Here is a 16,335-nt window from a genome sequence, read left to right as displayed (position 1 = left end):
CTCCTGTTTCTTCCTGTATCCTTTCCCTCCCTCCCTTCCTTCCTTCCTTTTCTTCCTTCTTTCCTCCTTTCTTTCCTCCTTTCTTCCCTCTCTCTTTCTCTCTCCCTCTCTTCCTTCCTCTCTTATACCCTCCCTCCCTCTCTCCCTTCCTTCCTTCCTTCCTTCCTTCCTCCCTTGCTCCCTCTCATGTGAACACTGGCCAGATTTGTTGTCTCTGCACAGATAATTCTGAAATGAATATCTCTACTCTTTTCTCTGGAATACTCCCTGCCACACACATTGCAGAGCTCATGAGGGCTCTGCCTGGGCTCCTGGAAACACCCATTTCTAAACTTATTTTCACTGCAGACCAGAACACTGGGTTTTACCAAGAACAGGAGATGCTGGAAAGAAGCTGTCTCTGTGTGACACAGAACCACACCCTCTCCTGCCGTGTTTCCTTTTTAATTCAGATATCTGTGACTATGTCACACTACACAGCCAGGAGGTGGCAGATAGAATTAAGGCTCCAAGTGGGCTGTCTCAGCAACAGTTTATCCTTACCATAGGTCAACCTGAAAGAGAGATGCAGAAGGTGAGGAGGACATGTTAGAATGACAAGATGTTGATAAGAACTTGAGCTGGAATTGCTGGCTTCAGAAGATGAGGCCAGGAATCCAACAAAGCCAGTGACTACTCGTAGCTGGAAAAGGAGGATCCTCTCCTAGGGTCTCCAGAAAGGTGTAAAGTCCAACCAACACCTCAATTATAACTCAGTAAGACCCCTTTCTGACTTCCAGCATCCAGAACTATAACATAATACATATGTGATATTTTTTGTGTGTGTGGGGGGGAGTCCGGTCATGGGGCCTGAACTCTGGGCCTGGGCACTGTCCCTCAGCTCTTCAGCTCAAGGCTAGCGCTCTACCACTTGAGCCACAGCGCCACTTCTGGCTTTTTTTCTTTTTGCTTATGTGGTGCTGAGGAATCGAACCCAGGGCCTCATGCATGCAAGGCAAGCGCTCTACCACTGAGCCACCTTCCCAGCCCCATATGTGATATTTTTAATCGCTAATTTGGCGGTGACAGTTGGTTAGCTATACACTGTGGGGGGGACTGTTTCACAATGACCCTGGTGCTTCTGCACATGGAGCACCTTGGATGCTATTCCTCAGGGAAGTTTGGATGGGAGGGCTCTACCTGCTCTCCCACACATGGGAAAGCAAATCACTCATGCTCAACACCTTATTTACACCAACAAGCCAGTGAGACCCAGACAGCAAGCTGATGGGAGAGACCCTAATGTGTCTTTGGAAACAGGTGATAGGGTAGAAGCCCCAGTTCCAGGCAGAACTTTCCCCCCTGACCACCACCCTAGTCTACATTTGTCACAGGCTTAATCATCATAGGTCAGAACTCAACTCTATGGGAGTCCATGTGCATCTAAAGTTGTTAAAAATAAGTAATCCAGAGGCTTGGAATGATGCTTAGTGGTAGAGTGCTTGCTTAGTGTGCACAAAGCCTTGGGTTTGATCCCTCGTCACCACATAAACAGAAAAAGCCAGAAGTGGCGTTGTGGCTCAAGTGGTAGAGTGCTAGCCTTGAGCAAAAAGAAGCTCATGGACCGTGCCTAGACCCTGAGTTCAAGCTCCAGGACTGCCAAAAACAAAAACAAAAACCAACAACAAAAAAAACCTAAACTCAAACTGTGTGTGTGTGTGTGTGTGTGTGTGTGTGTGTGTGTGTGTGTGTGTGTGTGTGTGTGACTGGTATTGGATCTTGAACTCAGGTCTCTTAGCTTTTTTCACTCAAAGCTGGTGCTCTGCCAATTGAATCACAGGTCCAATTAGTGGTTAATTGGAGATAAGAATCTCAAGGACTTTCCTGCCAGTGATCCTCAGATCTCATTTTCCTGAGTAGCTGGGATGACACACACAAGCCACTGGCATTGGCTTTCTAAGCCTACCTTTGAGACCAGAATCTGTTTCAATTATTGGCCAGCGAATGACACCTGGAGTTTTCTAGATGCGCTGTAACTCCGCGTTGGATGCCCAAACATCCATCCCTCTACAGGAGGAATTCATTGGCAGAAAAGCTTTCTGGCTTTTCCTAGCTAACCCCAGCTTGGAGCCCTGACATGCCAGTCTCCTTGAGTCTCTGTTTCCAGAGGTTGTTTCTCCTTGTGATTCACTTTGTGTAGATCTCAAAAAGAAAATTTCAATTCTTAATCCTCCCCTGTCTGGGGAAGGGGCTGGCGAACATCGCTAGATGCGCCCACCCCCTCCCACCCCCCCCTTGCCCTTCGCAACAAAAGCATATTGAGGAGAAAGGGTAGACTCTTCTTTCCTTGGTGAAAGTGTATCTAAATTCGTAAATGGAGCTGCGAGATGTACACCCATCTCTTCTAGCACACGGAGCCCCGCAATCCCCCGCAGAGAGAGAGCGAGAGACAGAGAAAGCCAGGCGCTGGCTGGGGTCGGTACCAAGCTGTGCTTCTTTACCAGAGATCCAGCTTCTGTCTGAAGCGCGGGGTGTGAGCGTCCCTAGGACGCGCGCGCCTCCTTTTCCCAGCTTGGGCAGCTTGCAAGCGTGAGATCTGTCGCTGAGGCGTTCCTCCTGGAGAGTCATGCTGGGCGGGGGAAGCCCGGGCTGCGCAAGAGCACCCCCCACCCCAGACCCGCCTCCCCCTATCCCCCCCCCCGCGACACCCCAAGCTCCCCCCCTCCACCCCACCCCCCTGCCAGCCGCGCGCGCGCACCTCCTGCAAGACCCCGCAGTGCCGCAGCAATCTTCCTTTCCTTCCTCTTTGGCCTTTGGTTCCTTAGCAATGCCAGGGGCTGAGGGGTGGGGAAATCTAGGATTCACGACACCCCCAGGACCCCGACGCCCGCACCCCTGCCTGCACCTCGGTGGCCCGCTGCAAAGAGTTAAGACATGGCAGAGACTCCCCTGGCGGCTGCAGGTCCCCGGGGGGCCCCCGCGCGCCGCTCCTGATTGGCTGAGCGCCTGTCAGTAGTAAAGCGTCTCAGATAGCAAACTTGGGACCTTCATAAAGGCGTGGTGGGGATACTCGGGCCCCGTCGCTGGCAGCCTATGACATCAGCCAGGAACGCCCGGGATGCCGCTGCTCCTGGCCAACCTCAGAGCAGGAGGAGGGTCCTGCCTGGAGAAGAGTTGATTAGCCCCCCACATAGCAAGAGGGCGGGGGGAGGCGCCAGTTTTCTGGGGACACCGGCTGCCACTGTACTCGCACATAGTCCTGCCCAGGGGAGCTTCACAGAGACTTGGATGCATTCTGGGTGGTTAGCTGCGGTCAGCTGGAGCCTGTTCCTGGTGGAAAAGAGGGGACGTCTGGCAAAGGGACCAGCGGCTCGCTGAGACTCAACATGACACTTCTGGGGTCTGAGCATTCTTTGCTGATTAGAAGCAAGTTCAGATCAGGTAGGGTAAGGTCCTGCGCATTCCTTCTTCAACTTTTCTTCTTCTGCAATTCTCAAACTCTGACAACTGCTTTCCAATAAATGTCTAAGGGCCTGCTCTGGCTGCGTCCTATCCGTTCCCCAAAAGCACACATTGCGGAAGCAAAGGATTTTATTTGATTCTGGGGGGGGAGTCTTTCAGGTCTTGTTTTTCCATGCTTGGAGTTGTTGAGTGTGGTTTTTGTTTTATGAATAGGCCAATCCCTTTCTTTTACTCTATATTATTTTTTTTCCTCTCTGTATCTGTTGATAGACATTTTGGAGTAGTATATCAAAAAAAACCCACGTTAAGTATGAACAAATACAGTGTTTAAAGCTTGGGAACTGTGTGGTAACTGCTTTAATTGCTAAGAAGATGAACTTGGTGTTGTGAATTAGGTGCGAATGTTGCTTCAAATGTAACTAATCTAAACAAATGTATCCCCCCAAAAAAAACAAGTCACAAGGGGGAAGTAAAAATAGCAAATTTGGAGCACACCAAGAATTTAAAATGACATCACTGTAGAAAAAAAAGAGAGAGAGCGAGCCCAGTGCCACAAATGTTTTTTTTCCCAAACCATCTGATATTTATAAATGGAGAATTTCCCCCAAATTTATGTGTTAGTGGCGCATACAGAAACTTCTTCAAGGACACTGTGTAGAGGTGAGTGGAAGAGAGAGACGGGGAACTCGTAACTGTCCCTTGTGACACATTTGTGCCCAGGCCTCGTGAAGGTCAGTGTGTGCGTTTCTACGTTTAGACGGGGCGGGGATGATACTTGATTGTCTTTCTCAGTAACTCTGGGTATGTTATTTTGGTAATACGGCCACGTTCAATAACGGCAGAAAACCTCCTTAAAAGATGGATTGCTTTTATAGGCGCTCTGATTCAAACCTGTGTGGTGACAGGTGCAGCAAGCAAGGCACTGGCTGGTGTGATTTGCTAATCAGAGACTCCCTTGGTCCTTCTCAGGAGATTCAAAATGGTTTTCTGTAAGGATGGGTGGTTCAAAAGTTGAAAACTGGGTGCTGGGGTGGGGAAGGCCTCATCTGTAGCTTTCTTGGCTGCTCCTGGTTTTGAGAAGCCCCTGGGATGTACTGGAGATATTATTGTAAGATCTGTCTAATTGAAGCAAGTTGAAAACTTGAGAGTTTAGGCAGCCACAAGCCACAGTGCCATTGAAACTCAAGCAGGAATCTCCCAGCCACTAGCCACTGGGGTGAGCAGTACATTCAATCTTGGCTAGCCTTTGCGCCTTGAGGTGAGGTAGCTAGCTGGTTCGCTAACAAGCTAGAGACCTCACTACTGGCTAGACATTTGTACAAACCGGCAAGGCAACACTGCCACCTTTCTGAGGAATAGAGGATGTGATTTGTTTGGAAGCTACATTCATTTCAAATGTTCTTTTTCTGGTTGGATGGGGGGTGGGGGGGGGGAGGAGCTGGTTGTCTCTAAAGAGATTTGGTGATGTTCCTGATAGATAGTAAACAAGCAAAGCAGACTTACCAGAAGAACCCTTCTTTCAGCTAAAAGTGCAGGGTAGAGAAAAAACAATTTTTACACCATCCCTAAATTCCATCTCTAGGTGTTTATGAAGACCTGGGGCTTCCCAGGTAGAAACTATAGACTCAGTTCTTAGATTTCTGGAGAATTTCAGGGTCATTTTTTTCTTTCCCTTCCTCCTTTTCTCCCTCCCTTCCTTCCTCCCTCCCTCTCTCTTTTTCTTCCCTCCCTCCCTCCTTTCCTTCCTTCTTCCTTCCTTCCCTCTTTCCTTCCTTCCCTCCTTCCCTCCCTCCCTCCCTTCCTTCCTTCCTTCCTTCCTTCCTTCCTTCCTTCCTTCCTTCCTTCCTTCCTTCCTTCCTTCCTTCCTTCTTTCCTTCCTTCTTTCCTTCCTTCCTTCTTTCTGTTTGTTCAGGCCTTTATGTCAGAAGAAAGAAAAGCCTTGCGAATAGACCAGACAGACCCGCTTGCCTCCTCATCTTTGATAAATGGGAAATTCGAATCTGTAAATGGGAAAAAGCAGTTTGGTCATCTGTGATGTGAGGGGCAATAATATCTGAAAGATTAAAAAACAGATAGCATGTAAAAATGCTGTATTTCTATATTATAGAAAATGCAATATTAAGGAGAGTCATTTTTCTTTCTGGATGTAATTACAACATTTGTTCCAGCCCTGAGGCCTGGCTGGCAGGAAGATAAGAGAGTCTCTGTCTAGGAGAATTTGGTTTATTTTGTGGCTAATAATGAATGATAAAGGGATTTCTGGTTTGTTTTGGTTTCTTTCTGGGTCCTTTTCTCCTTCCTCCTCCTCCTCCTCCTCCTCCTCCTCCTCCTCCTCCTCCTCCTCCTCCTCCTCCTCCTCCTCCTCCTCCTCCTCCTCCTCCTCCTCCTCTTCTTCTTCTTCTTCTTCTTCTTCTTCTTCTTCTTCTTCTTCTTCTTCTTCTTCCTCCTCCTCCTTCTCCTCCTCCTCCTCCTCCTCCTCCTCCTCCTCCTCCTCCTCCTCCACCTCCTCCTCCCCCTCTCCCCACCTCCTCCTCCTCCCCCCCCTCCCCCCACCTCCTCCTCCTCCCCCTCCCCCCTCCTCCTCCCCCTCCTCCTCTGTGTCTTCTCTCATTAATAACTTTACCATAAACTGGTAAAATTGTTTCTATGTCATTGGGAATATTTGTTTCAATATAAGATCCTGAATGTTTTATTTAAATTGTTTCAAAAAAATAAATGCAGCTGGGCGCTGGTGGCTCACACCTGTAATCCTAGCTACTCAGGAGGCTGAGATCTGAAAATCACCAGTCAAAGCCAGCCCAGGCAGGAAACTCCATGAGCCTCTTATCCCCAATAAACCACCAGAAAACCGGAAGTAGTGCTGTGGCTCAAGTGGTAGAGCACTTGCCTTGAGCTGGAGAGCTGAGGGACAGTGCCCAGGCCCAGAGTTCAAGCCCCATGACCAACCTAAATAAATAAATAAATAAATAAATAAATAAATAATAAAAATAAATGCAGTTGGTTGTTTTATGGTCTTAGCAACTGATTCTCTGTGATAGGGCTTGTTTATAAGTGAGCAGATAATATCTTTCACTCTATTGATACAGATGGCAACAACTATAATCTAGTGACTTTGTTTGGTTAAGTTATGAAATAATAATAGCCCAGAACCCTAGAGGTTTTACATTTTAAAAACATGTTTGATGATACAATCTCACTTTACCTGAAGAGTAGCAGGGAGTCATGATGTAGTAAGAGGATCTCAGGCTCACTAGCTAAATTTTACTGGCTACAGAACCTTGAATCTTCGGTGAATTACAGATTTCTCTGTGCCTTAAATTGTTGTCTGGATAATGGGGGTGATTATATGGCAATTATGAGAATTAACTATCATAACAAATTGATTATTATGAACCCTGCCTGATACTTAGCAAGAGAGCATTCAGTTATATTAATATTCACGGTAGTTCCTTTAGGTCTCTGTGTCTTTATTTGTAGATGTCCAAATTGAGCATCCAAACTGAATACCTTTAGAACTGTTGCAACCTTTCTCTGGAGCCAGATGCATAAAGGTGAAACTCATAAAGCAAATTCCTAAAGCAAACTCATAAAGCAAAACTATGATTGGGCATAAGTGAGAAGCAGTTTACCTAAATCTAATGAGTATAGCTTTAAACTGATCATGGCTTTACAACTTTCTATTTTCCTCACTACTTGTGAATTCAATGTTTATAATCAATGCCACTATCTACAATATTCCTTGATATCAATCTTTGTGTCCTATGAAACACAAAGCCATTTGTGTATGTTTCAACTCTCACAGAGAGAGAGAGAGAGAGAGAGAGAGAGAGAGAGAGAGAGAGAGAGAGAGAGAGAAAGAGAAAGTGCAAGAGAGAGAGATCGAAAGGACAGAGGATCATTGTAGACTGTATTTTTAAAGGATTATTGTGCTCTCTTTTTTCTGCTTTCTTGTGTCCCTCCTCTTGCTCACCTCAAAACAAAACAAAAGCCACCTTCAGTATCTGCTACAGTATCTCCCCACCCAGCCCTCAGCCCTGCAAATGGAGAGTAAACAAATGAAAGTATAAAAATGCAAATTTCTAGATCTGATTTGAAGTTTGGAACAACAATGAACGGCTTTAGTAGATAACCAATTGAGGGTAAAGGTTTATCTGAAATCCACATTTCTTGAGGCTTCTGCTGCATGTAGCTATTCCATTCTCTTGGGATTCCAGGTCCTAAAATTCTGAACCCGCATGTTAGCTAGAATAAGAAAGCAGCACTCAGAATGAGGAGAAGGGGGTACTGTGAGAAGATGTCTGGGTACCTTGATGTAGAACCATAATTTGGTATTAGATAATAGGGCTGTCCTGCTGCTAGACTCCTGGCCTGGGAGACATTAATCTAGTGGGCATCCAGGGCTCAAGCATCTGGGACTTCAGAACTTGCAGCCTTAGCTGAAAATGAGGGCCAAACCAGTATCAGACATGTGCAGGCAAAATTCAGCAAAATTGGTTGGGTAGTGGAACGCAGTTCCTTTGCCCAGCAATGGCCTGGCTCAAGCCACCATGGTCTGCAAATGGTTGCTTGTCTTTCTCTATAGAGAAAGCTGGGGTCACCCAGACAAACCTGGGGTAGCCTTTCTGTCCTAAAATCCACCCTTCTTTGTCCTTCAGATAACTCAAAAGCACTACAGAGTAGTAATTGAACATTGCTGGGATTTCTTTAGGAACTGAAGTGGTTGGGCTAAAAGGTTGTTTCTCTGATCTTACCATCATGGACACTATTGGAGAAATTCGCAGCAGGAGCTCAAGGCTCAGGGATTATATTCCCATTCGTTTTAGAGTTTAGAACCATTCATTTAACCTACGAGAATACGCGGCCTGCATGAACATGCATTTCACTTAATTAGCCTCCAGATCTCATTTTCATCATTTACAAAATAGAGAATTTTAACTGCCTCATCTCTGAAGTTGTGTCCAGTCCTAAAATGTCATATGTTGGTTTTTTTTTTCCAGATGAATAGCCTTCTGTGACTATTTTAGGAAAGTTTTAAATACTACGAGCATAAACACACAAGAATATGCTTAGCTGAAATTGAAAAGACGAATTGCTTTTAATTCAAAAGTGAGAGTTTTAAATCTCTTCTTTTTTTTTTTTTTTTAATGCAAGGAGACATACCTGGCATAGTTCCGGTCCTTGTGGAACCATTGTTCGCTCATGTCTGATTGCACCCTAGTTACCTGGAGATCACAGAGATCATGTATCTGTCCCTCACCATCTCTGTTACTATGGCAACACTCCCAACCCCCACCTTCCCTGTCCAATTTTTATCCACTGCATTTAGCATTACTAGGCAGACTAAACATTTTACTTCTTTATTGGTTTAATATTTGTCTTGAGTGCAGGAAGAAATTGTCCTTTGGTTTTTTTGGTTTGTTTGTTTGCTCATTGTTTTTACTCTCCAGCCCCCAGCACAGGGCTTGGCATAGAGGAAAATCCCACTATACTTGTGTGAAGGAAAGGTAGGTAATTCAGTGGGACAGTGTATGGTTAGTAGGTGCAAAGCACAGCGTTCGATTCCCAGCACTGCAAAATAAAAATGTTGAATAAATTCCTCTTATTCTTTCCTCAAAGACTTTTAAAAAACAATAACATTGAATAATATATATTTATTTTTAGGCATATATGTGCATTGAAACTAAATAGGTAGGGAGATAAGTGAATATAATATTCAGAGCAATCGTAATCTCTTACCTCCACAAGTACGAAGTAGTTAAATCCAAAAAGAAAATGAGTGGATTTAAAAACAAAATCCAGAGCTGTAGCAAAATGCAACAGGCTAAATAAGGAGACAGGGTGTATGTAGCTCAGAGATAAGAAGCAGGTTCTGCTCCTAGGTTTGACAGTAGCTACATGCACACTTATTACTAAGCAAATTAATTGAATTGAATCATTTATGGGTCAGTGTTTGAACCTAGCCTAGGAAGATAAATCTGAGAGACTCTTATGTACAACTAATCAGGAAGTAAAAAACCCAGAAGTAGAAGTATGGCTCATGTGACCGAGTGAAAAAGCTAGGCAAGAACATGAGGTCCTGAGTTCAAGCTCTAGCATCAGCACACACACACACACACACACACACACAAATTATGTTAATCTTTTATCTGTTAGTGCACACACACACAAAATTTTATCAAATTGGATTGAGCTAGATTGCATATTGTCTGATTTAATTAGATTAAAGAAAACTGGAATTACAAGGCCAACACCAAAATGCTCAGCTACAGAATTAGCATGTATACATGCTTCAAAATAGTCCAAGCTAAGTAGTAGCTCTGAGGCTGACCAGCAAGGCTTTGCTGGTCAATTCCTGAATGGGAATGGGTATCTGTCATCTCCATTAAGATACAGAAGGATGAGTAAGCCAGTCTTTCTCCCCAATGCCATCCTTCTTGTCCCATGGACAGCCATTACACCCTCTCAGACTCCAGCTTATTGGGGAGTCTCCAAACAGTTCACTGAGCACCTGTTTTCATATTGGAACAACTGATAGATGATCTTAGTGGCTCCAGCTGGCTGAGGGAAAGATCTCTGTAGAATTTTGCCAGGGAAATATCACTCAAAGATGCCCAGTTGCCTTGTAAGAGTGCATTACTTGTCCTGGTGACATGTGAATTGCCCAGGAGACAAGCATGGGGTCATTCAAAGGTTTTGGTGGACATAAAATAGGACCAAAACCCACCACCTTTAGCCAAATAGTTGAACAACCTTACACTTTTAGTACTCAGATTTTCAGTTTGATCAAGCAGGTAAATGCTTATTCATGCCTCTACCCTACCCACCCCCAGCAGAACAGCTAATAAATCAAGCTTTTCTTAAGCAGATTTGAATCACTAATTCTTAGCTAAATTCAAGAGAGGTCTCCATATTTTGTTAAGCCAAAATGTACCATTTAGCCCCAGACATTCACAATAAGTAAGGATGATTCCTGTCTTTTTTTTTCCCAGAACAAAGAAAGCAGAGCAATGTCTTCCTTCTGTCCAGCTAGTGACGGAAGATAAATTCTCCTACTCCCTCACTGGAATACTTTCATTATCAGAGCAATCTCTCTGATGGAGATTGGCTACCCTGGATCACTAGACAAGTGGGAGAATTTGAAATGAATTAAGCCACTATCATCTAGTAAAACGTGTTTATTGGGTGTGCTTATGTATAGGAACTTGGCTTTCACTCAGGATGTGTGGCAATGAGGAGCGGATACACAAACTCTCAAGCACTCAGTACGCCTTGACTAGCACCTCCTGTCTGGCATTCTACTGAATTAATACATAAATATGCTTTCCACCTCTCAACCGACTGCACCACCTCCTATTTAAGTGACAAAAAGGCATCCATTGTTTCTCATAAAATATGGTAAAGTATTCCTGTCACTGGATGCAGGCAAGGGTTTGTAAAGTCTCCCTCTAAAAGTGGGGACTCTTCACGTAGAGTCCTTGATTTTGATCATAGAATAGGAATTTCTAGACAACTCATAATGGTAAGAACAATTGGCAGAGCTTTAGTGAGTAAGTAAACAAGAGAACAGATAGACACGCAGAAAGGCAGGGACACACTGTAACAGAGCATGGATTCTCTCAAAGGAAGGGAGATCGACAAACACAGCTCTCTGACATCAGGGGTATGTATGTGATAAAGGCCGGGTCTGACTTAAAGTTAGGAAAAGATAGATATTTATCTTTGCTCTCAAGCACTCTTGGTGTTGTTATACTTGCTAAGTTCCCAGCTATTGTATACTATTGTGGTTATTTATGTTTTGGGGTCCATCCTTTAACTTGGGGGCATTTCAGGAAGGGATGCACCACCAAACAGATGCTAATTCTTGAGGTAAGGCATGCATCCTGTTGTATCTCTTAGAAGTGAAGATAGTGCTTCTATGTTTCTAAATACCTTGTTTCTGAGTTGCCTTCACCAGGCCTTATATTCCCTAATTTATCCTGCCTCATTTTCCCCTCAAATGACTTTGGTCCCGTAATCTTTGTGAAGTTTCTTTTTTGTTTTTTGTTTGTTTGTTTTGTTTTTTGTTTTGTTTTTTGTGGTCCGGTCATGGGGCCTGAACTCTGGGCCTGGGCGCTGTCCCTCAGCTCTTCAGCTCAAGGCTAGTGCTCTACCACTTGAGCCACAGCACCACTTCCGGCTTTTTTCTTTGTCTTTCTTTCTTTTTTTTTTTTTTTTTTTTTTGCTTATGTGGTGCTGAGGAATTGAACCCAGGGCCTCAGGCATGCAAGGCAAGCGCTCTACCACTGAGCCACCTTCCCAGTCCTGGTCCCGTAATCTTAAGGGAAGTGGATGGATGAATATCTCCTGTATTAGCTTTAAGCATTTTCTTTCTTTCATTTTTTTTCTTTCTTTCCTGGCAGGTGTTTAGCCAAGCCGCATTTTCCCTAATAGGTCCTGCCTCCTTCCTAGGGAATCACTGTCATTTCACAGATGGGGTGAAATGACTGGGAAATACCCCAGAACTGTTCCCTGGTGGTTTCTAGAAAGGCCAACCTTTTCTGCCTCCTAACTGGTAGGACTGGTTTTTCAGTCTGAGGTAAAGTTCCACATGGAACATTGTGACACACAAGCTTCCAAAACAACAGCCAGATGCCAAAAATGATTAAATTCAGAAAATGGTATTAAAGATCACTTGTACAATAATCTCTTTGGTACTTTAATCTTTGTTCATTACATGTGTCCCTTTTTATCATTGACCAGGTACATATAAGTTTTCTTCTTTTCTTTCTTTCCTTCCTTCCTTCTTCTTTCTTTCTTTCCTCCTTTCCTTTCCTTTCCTTTCCTTTCCTTTCCTTTCCTTTCCTTTCCTTTCCTTTCCTTTCCTTTCCTTCCTTCTTTCTTTCTTTTTGTCAGTACAAGGCTTTGAAGTAAGGGTGTCCCACTTGCCCAGCTGGCACTTTACCAATTGAGCCATGTCTCTAGCACAGCTTTTTTGCTGGATTTTTTTTGAGACAGAGACTAATAGGTGAAAAATGCTTGCCCTATGTTTGATCTAACTCAGTCAGTTACCTTCTTTACTTTTCCATTGGTGATTGGTATTAGTAAGCCTCATATCTTTTCGGTAGAAAATAAAGAGGAAATGAGTAACAGTTCATTTGGAAACTTCCATGCTCTCTGCTATTTGGGGCAACCTATTAGCAAATACAACTATTTCATTAAGAAAAAGAGAATTAGTAGTTTCTGGACCTATTACCTGTGGCTCTTTTAGACTATTTGTCTCTCTCAGTGTGTCTCCGTCTCTCTCTGTCTCTCTCCGTCTTTCTGTCTGTCTGTCTTTCACACACACACACACACACACACACACACACACACACACAGAGTTTTGTTTGCTTTGAGAAGGGACTCATATAAGTAGCTGAGTCTGTCCTAGAATTCATTATGTACTCCAGGTAGTTCTTGCACTCAAGATCCTCTTACCTCTAACTCCCAAATTCTGGGATTACAGACATGTGCTACCATGTCCATTAAAAAAAAATTATATTTTATTTTATATTTAAAGATGCTATACAGAGAGGTTATAGTTAAATGAGTAAGGTAAGGAGTACATTTATTTATTTTCGTGCATTGTTACCCCCTCTTTTGTTTTTCTCCTATTATCCCTTCCCTTCCCCACCTCCTTCTTTCCTCCCTTCTCAACCCCTCATTATCTCATTTAATCCAAACAAAAATGCTATGGACAGCTGTGATTATCCGAACAGCACAGATGAAGAAGCTAAGGCTCAAAGATGCCAAACTTGGAGATAAAATGTGAACCTGTTTACTTATCCTATCACACCGTGATGACAGCCTCTATTATAACCTGAGGCTTCTCCTTTCTCCTCTCAGGTACCCACAGCTGGCCCCATAGGCTATCCAGGCACAGAACCAATTGTTGTTCTTGTCATTAATTTTTAACAATGAATTGTTCAGTTCTTTGTTTTGAGTGCTGTGTGAACTCTAAACTACACATGTCATCCTCAATCCCGTGATTTCTCAGATAACTTGAGTAGTAAATTGTCATTTGTGTAGAATGAGGGGGAGTGGTGGAGGGGGGTGAGACTGATCAAGGTAGATTGCATGAATATATGGACTTGTCAGAACAAAATCCCCTTACAAAAGGAATTGATGCGAATAAAATAAGGTAGGGGAAAACCCAATTTTAATTTAAAATTTTACTTTTTAAATAATTTTTTAAAACATAGGAAGGCTGGGAATGTGGCTTAGTGGTAGAGTGTTTGCCTAGCATGCATGAAGCCCTGGGTCTGATTCCTCAGTACCACATAAACACAAAAGGCCAGAAGTGGTACTGTGGCTCAAGTGGTAGAGTGCTAGTCTTGAGCAAAATGAAGCTCAGGGACAGTGCCCAGACCCTGAGTTCAAACCACAGTATTCCCCCCCGCAAAAAAAAAAAACAAAAAAACAAAAAAAAAAACAGGAAAAAAAACTAGAGGAGTAACTGTAACCCCTCTGTACAGTATCTGTATAATAATAAAAAAAATTTAAGGTAGAGGATGTATGTTACTCTTCAGGATGATAAGCAGAGATAAAGAAAAAGAAAGATTTTACCTTTTCTATTTGAATCTTTTAAGACTAGATGTATCTGTGCTTTAGTTTTTTTTTAAATGCCTAAAATACAAGGGGAAATTCATATCTTCATACTGGTAGGAAATAGTATACTTCTGCAAGTCTTCAATCATGTAGATAAAACATTCACCTGTAGATTTAAAGCTGACACAGAATACTAGTGATATAATTATTACAATATAAGTTTTCAATTTATTACCCTGAAAGAGAAAGAGAGAAAGAATCAGAGATCAAAATTTTTAAGCAAGGCACCAGTAGCTCATGCCTGTAATCCTAGCTATTCAGAAGGCTGAAATCTGAGAGTTGCAGTGCGAAGCCAGTTCTGGCAGGAAAGTCTGTGAGACTCTTATCTCCAATAAACTACTCAGAAAAATGGAAGTGGCGCTGTGGCTTAAGTGGTAGAGTCCTAGCCTTGATCACAAAGAGGCTTAGGGAAAGCACCCAGGCTGAGTTCAAGCCCCAGGACAAGCAAAAAAAAAAAAAAAAACCAAAATAAATAAATAAGTACATTTTAAATATTAGGTTTATCTCTCCACTATAGAGCATCAAAATTTAAAAAAACCTTTAGAGTCCATGTGCCAGTAGCTCATGCCTATAATTCTAGTTTCTTAGGAAGTTGAGATTTGAAGACTGAGGTTCCAAGCAGCCCAAGCAAGAAAGTCTGTAAGACTCTTATCTCCACCAAAAAACCCAGAAGTGGGAAAGAGCAAGGGCAAAGGGTGACATGATCCAAAAAGAAATGAACTCATTACTTGACTAATCTAACTGTAATCCATCCCTCTGTTCATCACCTTTAGAATAACAATTTAAACAATTATTTAAAAAGAAACAGAAGTGGAGCTGTGGTTCAAGTGGTAGAGCACCACCCTTGAGTGAAAAAAGCTAAGACAGAACACCTAGGTCCTAAGCTTAAGCCCCAGTACCAGCATTTTTTTTTGGGTGGGGGGGGCGGGGGTAGTCATGGGGTCTAAACTCTGGGCCTGGACACTGTCCCTCAGCTCTTCAGCTCAATGCTAGTGCTCTACCGCTTGAGCCAAGGTACCACTTCCGGCCTTTTCTGCTTTTATGGTGCTGAGTAATCAAACCCAGGGCCTCATGCATGCAAGGCAAGCACTCTACCAACTGAGCCACCTTCCCAGCCCTCAGTACTAGCATTTTTTGGGAAGGAGGGGTAGGGGTCACTCGTGGGGCCTGAACTCTGGGCCTGAGCACTGTCTCTTAGTGCTTCAGCTCAACACTAGTACTCTACCACTTGAGCCACAGTGCCACTTCCGGCTTTTTCTTCTTATATGGCGCTGAAGAATCGAACCCAGGACCTCATGCATGTAAGGCAAGCACTGTACCACTGAACCACCTTCCCAGCCCCTCATACCAGCATTTTTAAAAGGGAAAAAATATTAGAAGTTGAAATATTGTATTTTATTTTATTTTATTTATTTATTTTTTTGGTCCAGTCATGGGGCCTAAACTCTAGGCCTGGGTGCTGTCCGTTAGCTCTTCAGCTCAAGGCTAGTACTCTACCACTTGAGCCACAGCGCCACTCCCGGCTTTTTTCTTTTTGCTTATGTGGTGCTGAGGAATCGAACCCAGGGCCTCAGGCATGCAAGGCATGTGCTCTACCACTGAGCCACCTGCCCAGCCTGAGAAGTTGAAATATTTTAAACCCAACAAGTTAGGAATCAAAATACATCACACAAAAAAACACCAACATAATTTTTCTTTGTTTTGATTATTTATTTAATGCATCTCAGATCTTTTACAACAAACAAAAAATAGCTTTGGTCATAAATCAAATTGGCTATGAGGGCTATCTGTTGAATTAATTTTAGGTCCCTAGGGTACAACAGGAAAGGGAAGAATGGACCATACCTAAGAGGCAGATAGATAAGGAACTGTCTGGGGAACTGGGAGATTTATCTTATTCTCAAATTCTCATCGATCAGGGCTGGGAATGTGGCTTAGCTTAGCATGCATGAAGCCATGAGTTTGATTCCTCAGTATCACATAAACAGAAAATAAAAACAAACAGAAATGGCACTGTGCCTCAAGTAATAGAGTGCTAGCCTTGAGCCAATGCTGAGGGACAGTGCCCATCCCTGAGTTCAAGCCCCAGGACACGGGAAAAAAAATTCTCATCAATCTTAGAAAGCATTCACCTGCTCACTGCAATTGAAAAAGCTTGTTCCTAAGCCAGGGTACTCACAATTAGCAACCCCTGGCCGTCTGTAGGTCCACCTTACCTGTCGTCTGTCTTCTACAGTTGTAGTCACCTTCAAGACACCACAGTCTGAA

General features: G+C 43.4%; 1 protein-coding gene across 2 annotated transcripts in view; it reads left to right on the top strand.

Moving 5' to 3' along the window:
• Window positions 1-3,088: 3,088 nt before the first annotated feature.
• Myocd (myocardin) overlaps window positions 3,089-16,335 on the top strand; it is a 101,989-nt gene continuing 88,742 nt past the window's right edge. Inside the window, exon 1 of one of the 2 annotated variants that reach the window (XM_070026932.1) lies at window positions 3,089-3,420. In XM_070026932.1, the coding sequence (XP_069883033.1) occupies window positions 3,366-3,420 (55 nt within the window). In that variant the 5' untranslated portion in view covers window positions 3,089-3,365. Of the gene's footprint in view, window positions 3,421-4,141; window positions 4,173-16,335 lie in introns of those variants that run through there. The other variant, XM_070026935.1, reaches the window with a different exon arrangement.

This window comes from Dipodomys merriami, unplaced genomic scaffold (assembly GCF_024711535.1).
Source record: "Dipodomys merriami isolate MVZ:Mamm:240054 unplaced genomic scaffold, mDipMer1.0.p SCAF_19, whole genome shotgun sequence".
In the NCBI taxonomy this organism is placed as follows: domain Eukaryota; kingdom Metazoa; phylum Chordata; class Mammalia; order Rodentia; family Heteromyidae; genus Dipodomys; species Dipodomys merriami.
Note: the sequence above shows the minus strand (reverse complement) of the source record. Positions and strands in the feature narration are given on the sequence as shown.